General features: G+C 32.5%; 2 protein-coding genes, 1 long non-coding RNA gene and 2 pseudogenes across 4 annotated transcripts; 2 read left to right on the plus strand and 3 right to left on the minus strand.

The window, feature by feature from the left end:
- Window positions 1-1,389: 1,389 nt before the first annotated feature.
- Window positions 1,390-2,796, minus strand: LOC146914385 (F-box/kelch-repeat protein At3g06240-like; annotated as a pseudogene).
- Window positions 2,797-3,487: 691 nt separating this feature from the next.
- LOC146914386 (uncharacterized) lies at window positions 3,488-4,369 on the minus strand. The gene is made up of 2 exons (XM_085722106.1): window positions 4,250-4,369; window positions 3,488-4,162 (listed from the first exon to the last, which is right to left on the minus strand). Exons 1-2 carry the CDS (start codon window positions 4,286-4,288, stop codon window positions 3,638-3,640), a joined length of 564 nt encoding a protein of 187 aa, XP_085578232.1. The 5' UTR covers window positions 4,289-4,369; the 3' UTR covers window positions 3,488-3,637.
- A 1,811-nt stretch (window positions 4,370-6,180) lies between these two features.
- Window positions 6,181-7,385, plus strand: LOC146914387 (uncharacterized). The gene has a single exon (XM_085722107.1). It carries the CDS (start codon window positions 6,780-6,782, stop codon window positions 7,299-7,301), a length of 522 nt encoding a protein of 173 aa, XP_085578233.1. The 5' UTR covers window positions 6,181-6,779; the 3' UTR covers window positions 7,302-7,385.
- A 1,232-nt stretch (window positions 7,386-8,617) lies between these two features.
- LOC146914388 (F-box/kelch-repeat protein At3g06240-like) lies at window positions 8,618-9,962 on the plus strand (annotated as a pseudogene).
- A 1,488-nt stretch (window positions 9,963-11,450) lies between these two features.
- Window positions 11,451-13,927, minus strand: LOC146914389 (uncharacterized). Of its 2 annotated transcripts, XR_015016734.1 has the most exons (5): window positions 13,423-13,927; window positions 12,629-12,693; window positions 12,452-12,519; window positions 12,007-12,126; window positions 11,451-11,830 (listed from the first exon to the last, which is right to left on the minus strand). It is a non-coding gene; the product is annotated as an uncharacterized LOC146914389 (long non-coding RNA). The 2 variants fall into 2 exon arrangements; XR_015016733.1 differs by lacking the exon at window positions 12,007-12,126 and having other exon boundaries at window positions 13,423-13,924.
- Between the last annotated feature and the right edge of the window lie 591 nt (window positions 13,928-14,518).

Consider the following 14,518-nt stretch of genomic DNA (forward strand, 5'->3'; position numbering starts at 1 on the left):
AATGTATCTGCTGTTGGTGAAACATCTGCTGGGGTGAAGACCTCTGCACCAAAGTTCAAAGAAAGACCAAATCCAATTAAGTTAAAGAAGCGACTTAAAAGTGATTATGAAAAAGCAAGAGAAAGGCAAAAATTCATTATAAATCGGAAGAAACAAAAGAGAGATGATGAAGCTTTAAACCAAAAAGTTGTCATTGATTGATTGTTTTTATGTTATAAGTTTGTACTATTATAAGTTTGTACTAGATTTTATTGAGAATATTTTGATATGATGTAATGAAAATTATACATTTCACATTCTAATACATTTAAAATTGTGATTTTTTTTCGGTTTTGTTTGGTTTTTGGTTTTTGGTTTTTCGATTCGGTTATTGCGGTTTACATTAGATTGAATTGGATCACCACTAAACTCATTTATTAATTCATTCTAAAAACTTTGAAAGTGTAATTCTAAAAAATTAAAGAGGAGATGGAGTTCAGAGAAAGTGCCGTAGTTGTGCATGATTTCTCATACGTATAATTTTCTTATATCATAGTGGATCATTCAAATCCGATTCTATCCCCAAGACACATGAGTTCATCTCAAAATTGGGCAACCAAATTTCTTGTGTGTTCTTGCAATTTAATTTTCCTATTTAGAGAGTTTTATTTATCAATTGGTTTGTATTAATATTATTTTTCGTTAATTTTCAATGTAGTTTCCACTTCGAATCACAATCCTAACGCATCTTTTGAACATAATTAGTCACATGTTTATATTGTGCTATGCATGTGAGTTGTTGTCAAAATTTGAATTCAAATTTGTGTAAAAAAGAAACTTTTAAACTATATATGAAATGATTACCGAAATAATATTAACATTTTGAATCAAACCATTAGACAATTAGTTTGGTTTCACATAGAACACTATCAAAACCATTAAACCATACTTATGGTTTCAACAATAGTTTTTATTTAAAACCATTTATCAATAACGATTTTCACTATTCTTTTATTTTATTTACCATTTGACAATTATTTTTCTTTCACATACAGTAGCATATTGAGTGGTTATTTAATAATGATTTTATTACAAAACCATTAGGCAATTATTTTGGTTTCACATAGAACACTATCAAAATCATTTAACCGTACTTGTGGTTTCAGTATTCAATGACTAATCGCCCAATTTCTTTTGACACTGCTATGAATATAATCTGGGCGCACCAGATCAACTCAAAGTGTGTTAGCCAGGGTTGGTGTTATTTAGATTATTGGTCTTAAATAAACATCACTCAAATAGCAACATAGATTCACCAACCATGAAGATTACAACACCCAGATTAATATATTTAACAAAAGTGATGCAACTAATACAAAAATATCCAGAAGATTGTAATACATAAAAGGGTTCAACAACGAAAATAAGATAAGAAGACCTAAATCAGATTAATATCAAAATGAAACTGAGTGAACTACGATTACACCAACACACCAAGCCTTACAAATACTCAGATCCATAAACAAGTTAAACATGACAGGTTTGATATTTCATGTTCACTTCAACATTTACATCTGCAAAACAAATGCTTCTTCCTCTTATACATGATAATACATATAATTGCTAAAGTTCCACTTGCCAATAAGAGCTGGACTCATAAACCTGTGAAAACTTCACATGCCATCTGCAAAAGCAATTAATTGTAAATTCCTCCAATCAGAAGAAGATTTCACTTGTACATTACTATCTGAGACCGAAAGCTTTCTTCGTTGACACCAATCTCATCCGTCACTCTAGTAGTTAAATCAAAAAGAGCCAGTTCGCCATTTTCTTTTATGAAGAATATGTTTCCATTCTTCCATGCTCTGATACATGATATGCAAGACAAGGGTTCAACATTATAGAGTCTAATCCATGAGTCCTTGACACCAAGTTCACCCAAAATAGAAATTTGGAATGAATTAGTCTCTTTATAATTATATATTATAGCCAAAAACCCATTTAACACAACCAAGCTAATATCAAGACAACCAGGTAGATCTTCTATGGGCGAAGGTGTAATATAGTAGTCCTCATTGCACCAGTTAAATGACACCGTATATGCCTCAGTATGTGTTCCTCCCCACCAATGACACATCCCATTCAAATACACCTCAGTATCAAAATCCTGGTAACGACTTGGCATATCAAAATTGATTTTCTTCCATGAGTTGCTGTTTAGACTATATATGTTCCAAAAACACTCATTCACCATAACATTATCATTAAATGTATATGAATCAACATATTGAATGACTTTATAGTCATCCCTAATATGGTCATAGCCAAATCCATAAAGACGATATTAAGTTGTAACCTTTCTGGTGATAGGAGGAATGGCCTTAACTTCCTCAGTAACAGGGTTCCATAATGCAACACTTGTATTACCAACATAGTCATATATACAAAGAGTACCATTCATAGCTGAGCCTAATATACGAATATGCTCATAACCATTTTCCAAGTGTAATGAAGGTGTCAAATCCAATTTCACTCTATTCTCAAATCTATCACCAGAAAGTACATAAATATCCGCATGAAATGGTTGTGGAAAATGGTTTAGAATGAGAAATGCATCATCGTACAACGGATGAGATTTGGACAATAAATTGTTGCGGAACATGTTTATGAAATTGGGGTTTTCAAATAAAAAAGACCATGATTTGCAGGCGCAAGAAAACCTCTTGATAGATTTAATAGGAAGTTTAGAGAGAATAGAGAATTTAATATCATCATGTATATAGTTACTACCAACCTTTTCTGGATTGTTGGAGCCATATCAACAGATAGAGTTCTCTTGTGTACAGGAGATGGAACTCAAGGGTCAATGGTTGCAAAGGAAAGTTGAAGCGGTTGCAAAGGAAATTTGAAGGAAAGTTGAAGCGGTTTTCAATGGTGAATGGTTGCAAAGGAAAGTTGAAGCGGTTGCAAAGGAAAGTTGAAGGGAAGTTGAAGCGGTTCCAAATGAAAGTTGAAGCGGTTTTCAAGTCATTTTTCAATGGAGTAATTATTTCAATGTATATTCCAATGACTTGAAGAATTTTAAATATTTAATATTTAAATTTTTAAAGCAAAAGTATGTTTTGTTTCAAAACTATTTTATTTCATCAATAATAGTTTTTATTTTAAACCATTTATCAATAATGATTTTCACTATTCTTTTATTTTATTTACCATTTAACAATTATTTTTATTTCACATACAAGTGGCATATTAAGTGATTATTTAATAATGATTTTAATGTTTATCACATTTTTTTATTACAAAACCATTAGGCAGTTATTTTGGTTTCACACAGAACACTATCAAAACCATTTAAACGTACTTATGGTTTCAGTATTTCATACCCCTAATTTTAGTAAAATTAAATTAAATGAACAGTATAATATAATAGATACTATAAAAAGACACACCTAACTATCAAAATCATTAAACCATACTTATGGTTTCAGTATTCCATACGCCTAAGTTTGTTTCAATTCATAAACATCTTTATAAACATCTTTATACAGAAATTCACCACAAACTTGATACAAATCCAGAAATTCATAAACTTGATACAAATATTATCAAGAAACTTAACACTAATCCAGAAATCCAGAAATTCAATAAAAAAACATTAACGTGCTAGCTTTTGAATCAATTCTTCATAGTATGAAATTGCTTCCTTCTCCACATAGTTTCTTTTGGAATTGCTTGAGTCACTTAATATTGATGAACAGATTCCAATTCTCAAATCCATAGTTTTTGCAGCCTTGCCATTCTTCCCATGCTTTCTCGTTTTAGACCAATCTTTGAAAAATTCTATTTCGGTATTGCCACACTCCCATTCAGCAAGAAATTTCATGCAAAAGACTCCACAACTGTCTTTATCACATTGATTAGGCATCTTTGGTGTTTCCCACTTAAATGTGCTAAACTTGAAAGGCATTGTGATTTTTCTTTTCTTGTACAATTCTGTCACAAATGCTTCCACCTCCTTCAGCCATACATCAAACATCTTGTACGCAGTCGCTTCGCCATTCTTCATGTGCAATGTCTCTCCTTTCAAGCTGTTCAGGAATTGAAATTTTTGGCTCTTGAGATTCACAACGAAGCATACGTAATGATAACCCGGATTTCCAATTAGTGCTGGCGTCATTACCTATTTCATCTGTAAAATAATCAAGACCATATAATTCAAACAACCAATATGTAGAAATTTCTGAAACTATAATGAACTAAGTCTTACATATTCTAGACATGTAGGGTCAATATCCTTCCAATCCATATATTTGAACTTTTTCAGTCTTTCGATGAATCTTTTGCATTCAACTTTGTTCGTTATTTCTAGGGCATCAGGTTTTTCCAACACAACCTGTTTATATAAAATGACTAAAATCAATTCCAAAAAGACCAAACAGTATGTAAACCTTTAACATTAATTGAATGTAATGCATGCATAATTTATGAATGGTGTAACCAGTCTTGTCATTTTTCCAATTGGTTGATTCCAGTTCAAGCAATTGACCCAGGCATTTATCACAAAGGATGACACCCATTCATCTTTTTGAAGTGACCACAAGTCTCTCCTTTGTAGAGTGAAAGCATGAGCCTTGTTATCCAAGCAGTACAAAATCTCCTCCCTAAATTATTCATGTAGTATTCACACACACACATACTATAAAACCAAATATATTAGTGTCAGGCTTCATAAGGACCGAGCAAGTAAGTGAAATGCGGCAAAACCATTGAAAGAAAACAACCGTTGGCAGGGCATCCTAATGATTTTGAACTTACACTCAGTTTGGTGTTATCCAGTTATATAGGGAAAAAGGAGGAACAAATATGTTAATCTTACGATGAAATGCTACTCAATTCCTAGGGCTACTAAGAGTCTAACATCTCTCAACAGATGGTTTTCTACCAATCTCTATTCGAATCTCTAATCGCATGCTTATGTGATCTAGTTATATACCAACCGTGTAGAAAATTTATATCATGAATTAAAATCCCTACTTAATTTAAGCTGTTTTCAATCGGAACACATGAATTTGACAATCGGCTGGTTTTGCAAAATCTAAATTACTTCAGATGTTAGAGTTGTCTGACATCATCTTTAACATCATATTTATGTTAGAGTATGTTAAAGAAATTGTTAAAAACAGTTCCAAAGCAAATCAACACTCTGAAACCATTTCAACTGCAAAATGGTTTCAGAGTAAAACTTGCAAAAACCATTTACACAGCACATTGGTTTTGGCATAATTTTTAAATAAAACATACTATAATAATCACATTTAAACACTCTGAAACCATTTGTTTGAGTTGATTTTCCCCAATTCGAAATTAAAATCTCGATTTATGGTTACACAGATGCAATCACTTCCAAACCATTCCAAATTATTCATATAATTTGCCAATAGATATTTAAAATGGTTTTATCTTACTCATCATGTGAAATGCTCCATACAAATGTTGATATATCCTTCTGCATCTTAGTTACATTTGACTCATAGACAGCTTCATCGTAGGGGCATGCAAGCCCCTACGATGAAGCTGTCTACGAGTCAAATGCAACTAAGATGCAGAAGGATATATCAACATTTGTATGGAGCATTTCACATGGTGAGTAAGATAAAACCATTTTAAATATCTATTAGCAAATTATATGAATAATTTGGAATGGTTTGGAAGTCATTGCATCTGTGTAACCATAAATCTAGATTTTCATTTCGAATTGGGGAAAATCAACTCAAACAAATGGTTTCAGAGTGTTTAAATGTGATTATTATAGTATGTTTTGTTTAAAAATTATGCCAAAACCAATGTGCTGTGTAAACTCTAACATCTGAAGTAATTTAGATTTTGCAAAACCAGCCGATTGTCAAATTCATGTGTTCCGATTGAAAACAACTGAAATTAAGTAGGGATTTTAATTCATGATATAAATTTTCTACACGGATGGTATATAACTAGATCACATAAGCATGCGATTAGAGATTCGAATAGAGATTGGTAGAAAACCATCTGTTGAGAGATGTTAGACTCTTAGTAGCCCTAGGAATTGAGTAGCATTTCATCGTAAGATTAACATATTTGTTCCTCCTTTTTCCCTATATAACTGGATAACACCAAACTGAGTGTAAGTTCAAAATCATAGGATGCCCTGCCAACGGTTGTTTTCTTTCAATGGTTTTGCCGCATTTCACTTACTTGCTCGGTCCTTATGAAGCCTGACACTAATATATTTGGTTTTATAGTATGTGTGTGTGTGAATACTACATGAATAATTTAGGGAGGAGATTTTGTACTGCTTGGATAACAAGGCTCATGCTTTCACTCTACAAAGGAGAGACTTGTGGTCACTTCAAAAAGATGAATGGGTGTCATCCTTTGTGATAAATGCCTGGGTCAATTGCTTGAACTGGAATCAACCAATTGGAAAAATGACAAGACTGGTTACACCATTCATAAATTATGCATGCATTACATTCAATTAATGTTAAAGGTTTACATACTGTTTGGTCTTTTTGGAATTGATTTTAGTCATTTTATATAAACAGGTTGAGTTGGAAAAACCTGATGCCCTAGAAATAACGAACAAAGTTGAATGCAAAAGATTCATCGAAAGACTGAAAAAGTTCAAATATATGGATTGGAAGGATATTGACCCTACATGTCTAGAATATGTAAGACTTAGTTCATTATAGTTTCGGAAATTTCTACATATTGGTTGTTTGAATTATATGGTGTTGATTATTTTACAGATGAAATAGGTAATGACGCCAGCACTAATTGGAAATCCGGGTTATCATTATGTATGCTTCGTTGTGAATCTCAAGAGCCAAAAATTTCAATTCCTGAACAGCTTGAAAGGAGAGACATTGCACATGAAGAATGGCGAAGCGACTGCGTACAAGATGTTTGATGTATGGCTGAAGGAGGTGGAAGCATTTGTGACAGAATTGTACAAGAAAAGAAAAATCACAATGCCTTTCAAGTTTAGCACATTTAAGTGGGAAACACCAAAGATGCCTAATCAATGTGATAAAGACAGTTGTGGAGTCTTTTGCATGAAATTTCTTGCTGAATGGGAGTGTGGCAATACCGAAATAGAATTTTTCAAAGATTGGTCTAAAACGAGAAAGCATGGGAAGAATGGCAAGGCTGCAAAAACTATGGATTTGAGAATTGGAATCTGTTCATCAATATTAAGTGACTCAAGCAATTCCAAAAGAAACTATGTGGAGAAGGAAGCAACTTCATACTATGAAGAATTGATTCAAAAGCTAGCACGTTAATGTTTTTTTATTGAATTTCTGGATTTCTGGAATAGTGTTAAGTTTCTTGATAATATTTGTATCAAGTTTATGAATTTCTGGATTTGTATCAAGTTTATGGTGAATTTCTGTATAAAGATGTTTATAAAAATGTTTATGAATTGAAACAAACTTAGGCGTATGGAATACTGAAACCATAAGTATGGTTTAATGATTTTGATAGTTAGGTGTGTCTTTTTATAGTATCTATCATATTATACTGTTCATTTAATTTAATTTTACTAAAATTAGGGGTATGGAATACTGAAACCATAAGTACGTTTAAATGGTTTTGATAATGTTCTGTGTGAAACCAAAATAACTGCCTAATGGTTTTATAATAAAAAAAATGTGATAAACATTAAAATCATTATTAAATAATCACTTAATATGCCACTTGTATGTGAAATAAAAATAATTGTTAAATGGTAAATAAAATAAAAGAATAGTGAAAATCATTATTGATAAATGGTTTAAAATAAAAACTATTATTGATGAAATAAAATAGTTTTGAAACAAAACATACTTTTGCTTTAAAAATTTAAATATTAAATATTTAAAATTCTTCAAGTCATTGGAATATACATTGAAATAATTACTCCATTGAAAAATGTTTATAAAGATGTTTATGAATTGAAACAAACTTAGGCGTATGGAATACTGAAACCATAAGTATGGTTTAATGATTTTGATAGTTAGGTGTGTCTTTTTATAGTATCTATCATATTATACTGTTCATTTAATTTAATTTTACTAAAATTAGGGGTATGGAATATTGAAACCATAAGTACGTTTAAATGGTTTTGATAATGTTCTGTGTGAAACCAAAATAACTGCCTAATGGTTTTATAATAAAAAAAATGTGATAAACATTAAAATAATTATTAAATAATCACTTAATATGCCACTTGTATGTGAAATAAAAATAATTGTTAAATGGTAAATAAAATAAAAGAATAGTGAAAATCATTATTGATAAATGGTTTAAAATAAAAACTATTATTGATGAAATAAAATAGTTTTGAAACAAAACATACTTTTGCTTTAAAAATTTAAATATTAAATATTTAAAATTCTTCAAGTCATTGGAATATACATTGAAATAATTACTCCATTGAAAAATGACTTGAAAACCGCTTCAACTTTCATATGGAACCGCTTCAACTTCCCTTCAACTTTCCTTTGCAACCGCTTCAACTTTCCTTTGCAACCATTCACCATTGAAAACTGCTTCAACTTTCCTTCAAATTTCCTTTGCAACCGCTTCAACTTTCCTTTGCAACCATTGACTCTTGAGTTCCATCTCCTGTACACAAGAGAACTCTATCTGTTGCTATGGCTCCAACAATCCAGAAAAAGGTTGGTAGTAACTATATACATGATGATATTACTTTCTCTATTCTCTCTAAACTTCCTATTAAATCTATCAAGAGGTTTTCTTGCGCCTGCAAATCATGGTCTTTTTTATTTGAAAACCCCAATTTCATAAACATGTTCCGCAACAATCTATTGTCCAAATCTCATCCGTTGTACGATGATGCATTTCTCATTCTAAACCATTTTCCACAACCATTTCATGCGGATATTTATGTACTTTCTGGTGATAAGTTTGAGAATAAAGTGAAATTGGATTTGACACCTTCATTACACTTGGAAAATGGTTATGAGCATATTCGTATATTAGGCTCAGCTATTAATGGTACTCTTTGTATATATGACTATGTTGGTAATACAAGTGTTGCATTATGGAACCCTGTTACTGAGGAAGTTAAGGCCATTCCTCCTATCACCAAAAAGGTTACAACTTAATATCGTCTTCATGGATTTGGCTATGACCATATTAGGGATGACTATAAAGTCATTCAATATGTTGATTCATATACATTTAATGATAATGTTCTGGTGAATGAGTGTTTTTGGAACATATATAGTCTAAACAACAACTCATGCCAAGTCGTTACCAGGATTTTGATACTGAGGTGTATTTGAATGGGATGTGTCATTGGTGGGGAGGAACACATACTGAGGCATATACGGTGTCATTTAACTGGTGCAATGAGGACTACTATATTACACCTTCGCCCATAGAAGATCTACCTGGTTGTCTTGATATTAGCTTGGTTGTGTTAAATGGGTTTTTGGCTATAATATATAATTATAAAGAGACTAATTCATTCCAAATTTCTATTTTGGGTGAACTTGGTGTCAAGGACTCATGGATTAGACTCTATAATGTTGAACCCTTGTCTTGCATATCATGTATCGGAGCAAGGAAGAATGGCAACATATTCTTCATAAAAGAAAATGGCGAACTGGCTCTTTTTGATTTAACTACTGGAGTGACGGATGAGATTGGTGTCAAAGAAGAAAGCTTTCGGTCTCAGATAGTAATGTACAAGTGAAATCTTCTTCCGATTGGAGGAATTTACAATTAATTGCTTTTGCAGATGACATGTGAAGTTTTCACAGGTTTTATAGTCCAGCTCTTATTGGCAAGTGGAACTTTATCAATTATATGTATTATCATGTATAAGAGGAAGAAGCATTTGTTTTGCAGATGTAAATGTTGAAGTGAACATGAAATATCGAACCTGTCATGTTCAACTTGTTTATGGATCTGAGTATTTGTAAGGCTTGGTGTGTTGGTGTAATCGTAGTTCACTCAGTTTCATTTTGATATTAATCTGATTTAGGTCTTCTTATCTTATTTTCGCTGTTGAACCCTTTTATGTATTACAATCTTCTGGATATTTTTGTATTAGTTGCATCACTTTTGTTAAATATATTAATCTGGGTGTTGTAATCTTCATGGTTGGTGAATCTATGTTGCTATTTGAGTGATGTTTATTTAAGACCAATAATATAAATATCACCAACCCTGGCTAACACACTTTGAGTTGATCTGGTGCGCCCAGATTATATTCATAGCAGTGTCAAAAGAAATTGGGCGATTAGTCGTTGAATACTGAAACCATAAGTACGGTTAAATGGTTTCGATAGTGTTCTATGTGAAACCAAAATAACTGCCTAATGGTTTTGAGTAAGCATACACTTGGAACTAAACAGATGGTAACAATCTAATATACCTAATTACCACATACGTATAAAAACTAAAACAAAGAGAATGAAAATTACTCACATCGATTGAAAATGATTCAGAGCGAGTTCAAAGATCGGCGATCGGTCGATGAAGGCGAAGATTCAGATCGATACAGTTTGTGAGATTTGAAGATTGATGTAGTTTGTGAGCTTGAGAACGATTAAGAACACAATCGATTTGAATAGTGATTCAGAGCTTGATGTGATTCGAAGATAGATCCATTTCGTGAAGTTTGGTGGAGTTTGAGAAGATTGTTGAAGTTTGTGAGATTTGAGTTTGATTTGAAGCTTCATCAATGAAGTTTGTGAGATTTGACAGATTGATGAAGTGTGAATTGTGAATCTGATCAAGAGAAAGAGAGAGCGTGTGAATCTGATGCGAGAAAGAGAGAGCGTGTTAATTTTTTGTTTGTCTGAGATTATTATTGAGAAATATAACAATAATAATGATATAATAATAATAATAATATAAATAATAAAATAAATAAAATAGTTTTAGACTTGTAGTGACGTTTTTTCACATGTCTGTTGCTAAAAATTATCCCGCTTTGGAAAATGGCCGTAGGGACAAATCACTTTTCTTGTAGTGTAAGCACTTCACAAATAATTGTGTGATATACCCAAGGCAGATATTTATCTAAGGATTATGTTTTCATGGCATTTCCATCAACCAAGAAAGCAAAAAATGTTTGCCAGGGGCAGAAGCCCTGGCAAAATGCAGAAAGCCTTGGCAAATTGACGTTTGCCAGGAGTTTTGCCAGGAGCAGAATACCCAGCAAATCCGCTCATCGCAAATGACCCTGCCAGGGATTTAGCTCCTGGCAAATGCGCTCCTGGCACAGGCCCTGGCATAACCCCTGGCAACTTTTCTGACGCGTGCAGACTGTCCTGACCCACTTTTCAGAGATCAAATCAAACGCTGCCAGGAGATTTGCGAGGGGTTAACCCCTGGCAAAATGCGTACGATTTTTTTTTAAAAAAACGTTTTTAAATTGTTTCAAAAATCAAAATATTAAAATTTAATAATTAAAATAATTTTAAAGTTGTGGAACATTTATAAATTATCCTTCAATCAATACAACAGCAAAACAAAACTCTAAACATTTATAAATTCATACCTCAATTTCAAGATCACCACACTCTCTCACCAATCTCTCCACATAAGAAAACAAACACACGAAGACATTACAATCAAAACTTCTGATTACACTCAAAGTGAAATTAGTACCGTAATAGGCAGCAACGAGCCTAGCTTCCGTAACATTCTTATAACAGACTTTGGACACATGCGTTGCGAAGATTTGCTTCATAATTCCACACACCAACGACCCTAGCGTCTGCCACATACTTAGAACAAACTCTTTCAACATTCTTCCAAACCACGAGACTAACATGCATTTTCACTTTAACCCCTGCAAATAGAGAGCAAATATTTGAAGCTAGCACTTGAGGAAAAGAAATAAATACAATGATCCTATATAGTGCTTACTACAATTACAGTGCCCACGTACAACAATTTTGGAAGATATCAAAATGGCTTGTTGCTTAACTATCTAAGGCTCACTAGGTGATAATAAAAATTGTTTACCTTTCTGATATAGTTTCAATATCAAAGAGTAGCACTGGCCTACTTCAAAAACAAATTCCATTTTGCATTAAAAAGCAATGAAGAGATGAACTAGCTATCTGTTTTGCATATATTCAGGAGCTGCATAATACGAAGCAATATAAGCACATCTGGGGTGAACCTTAAAATCAACATCTTTTATCTGACATGAACCTTAAAAACAACTCATATCAGCTCATGAACTGTTATTCTTTATTAATATACCATAGCTCCCACATAACCACACACTGTTCATGGCTATTTTCAGCTTATTTCCATAAGCTCTACATGATAAATTATGGAAACAACTTATAGATTATATGAACACAGTTTGACTTTATTTCATCTTTTGTCATATAAATGGTGTATGGCTTATAGACTTATACTTAAGCACTTATATGATACAAGAGTGTTAATAGTTGGTTACCTCGCTTCTCTTTCCCTTCGATTCAATGCTTTTCTAAGCCGAACATTGGGGCTTCTAGCTGTCGTAACCTGAAAATCCAACACAAATTTGAGAAATACTCGTTACACATTACTCATTATTAATTAATCCTTTTTATGACCAAAACCAAAATCAATAAAACTCTAAGTCTAGAACTACCTGAAGAACAAAATTCTTGTAAATTGCTTTAGAATCAAACTCTTCTTCATGCTTTTGGTCACATCCTGAGAATTAAGTTCCAAATATCAATAACAAGTATGAAAATGGCGTGAGTACATTTAAAGTAAACATAGCTTGCTGACAGAAGCTTGTAGTGTGTTATTTTTATTTTTATTTTTGAGAAAGATTGATTCTACCATTATTTACACTTGAATATGATGATGAAATTACACAACAAGGTAACTCAATCTTTCTCAAAACAACAGATTTTTCAATTTAAACAAAGAACAAAAGATTTGGTCTTCAACAACAAAATAGAAAAATGAAAGCTCTAAGTGAGTAAGCTAAAGAGGGAGCACGTATAGGTATTCAAAGTAAGAGGTCAGTACAATATTTTGAAACCTTAACAGATGTAGGTATATAATTCTAATATCAAAACTAGCTGTGATGTAGTGTGATCTATTTGATACTCTAAACCAAAACTAGATGCGATGTAGTGTGATCTATTTGATACTCTAAACTAATCAACAGATCCATAACAGAATATTTTAAAAATTAGTGCTTCGTTCATAAAATATAAAACTACATTTCACACTGAAAAGTTAATGCAAAGAAATACTGAAATAATGAACCCCCGACATTATATTTGGTCTTAAACAAAGAGAAATAGAAAAATGAAAGCGATTTCACAATGATTTTCAGTAGAAACAAAAAAAAAATCAAAAATCGAAGGTTGTGAAGAAGGAAAAAAAGAGAGTAAAAAACAACGAGAGAAGAAGAAGATAGTAACATACCTTAGACGGAGACGGTAGACGGTGATGGGAAACCGATGAGGCAAACGGAGGAAGAGGGTAGGGATGCGGCGTGTTAGTAGAAAAGAAATTGGTGAGTAAGCTAAATAATAGATGGCTTAACATGAAGAGAACACAACATTGAAGCTGCAAAGTCCGGCGCGGTGGCTAACAACACGCGGCGGGAGAAAAATGGGTCAGCAAAAAGTTACTCTTTTGGTGAAACGGAAGGGACCAATGGAAAGCCCTCGTCGAGGGGATGAAGAAAACGGTCTCACTTTGTTTGATCGGTGAAAAGGACGCTCAAAATGGAACCAAAAATGGTGGTAGGTGGTGTGGTTGTGTGAAGGAAGAAGAAAGGATGGTACGCGTGGTGTGTGTTTGCTTTGCACATGGTTTGTGTTCTTGGAGAGAGAACAAGTGATAAAAGAAAAGAAAGAAAAGCTTCTGACGTGTCTATATTCGTATGGAACACCAAATCAATAAATATAGAATTAGGTCCCACATTTTCTAAAGTCATTTTGCCAGGGGCATCCCTGGCATTGCTCCTGACAAATTTGCCAGGAGTTCTTGCTCCTGGCATAGGTCCCTAGCAAAATGCAACATTTCTAGTAGTGCCTTCTAAAAGTAAAAATTTAATAGAACCGTACAAGAAACAAGCAATTAAATATGAAACAATACTCTATTTAAAAATAATAATATAACGATACTCGTTATGATATCTAAATTAATAAAATAGCTCAGTTGATAGGGACAATACATAATATATGCAAGGATTGGGTTCGATCTCAGCCACCACAAAAAAAAAATCTAAATTAATAAATAAATAGAATTTTTCTAACAAGAAAAAAATTGTTGTCTTTTTCTCACATTTTACGCACAACACAACAAGGTGATGTGGCACTTTGCCCTTCATTCTTGATTTTCATTTTTTTTCTATTTCAAAAATCTGAAAAATTTTAAATAAATGAGGGACTGGAATTATCATTTATAAATAATTGTATATAGTATTCAATTCTCATGTAATCGGACGATGTAGAGATGAATCATAATCATAATATCATACTTATATTCAATATTTAAATTAATTGCGACAATT

This window comes from Medicago sativa, chromosome 6, assembly GCF_051527215.1.
Source record: "Medicago sativa cultivar Bolivia chromosome 6, Bolivia_mono, whole genome shotgun sequence".
Classification (NCBI taxonomy): Eukaryota; Viridiplantae; Streptophyta; class Magnoliopsida; order Fabales; family Fabaceae; genus Medicago; species Medicago sativa.

Excerpts from the sequence above, each read along its gene's own strand:
- LOC146914386 (XM_085722106.1), bottom strand. The coding sequence starts at position 4,288 with ATGGATTGGAAGGATATTGACCCTACATGTCTAGAATAT. Across the intron at positions 4,163-4,249 it reads ACCCTACATGTCTAGAATAT|GTAATGACGCCAGCACTAAT; the intron begins GTAAGACTTAGT and ends CAGATGAAATAG.
- LOC146914387 (XM_085722107.1), top strand. The coding sequence starts at position 6,780 with ATGACGCCAGCACTAATTGGAAATCCGGGTTATCATTATGTATGCTTC.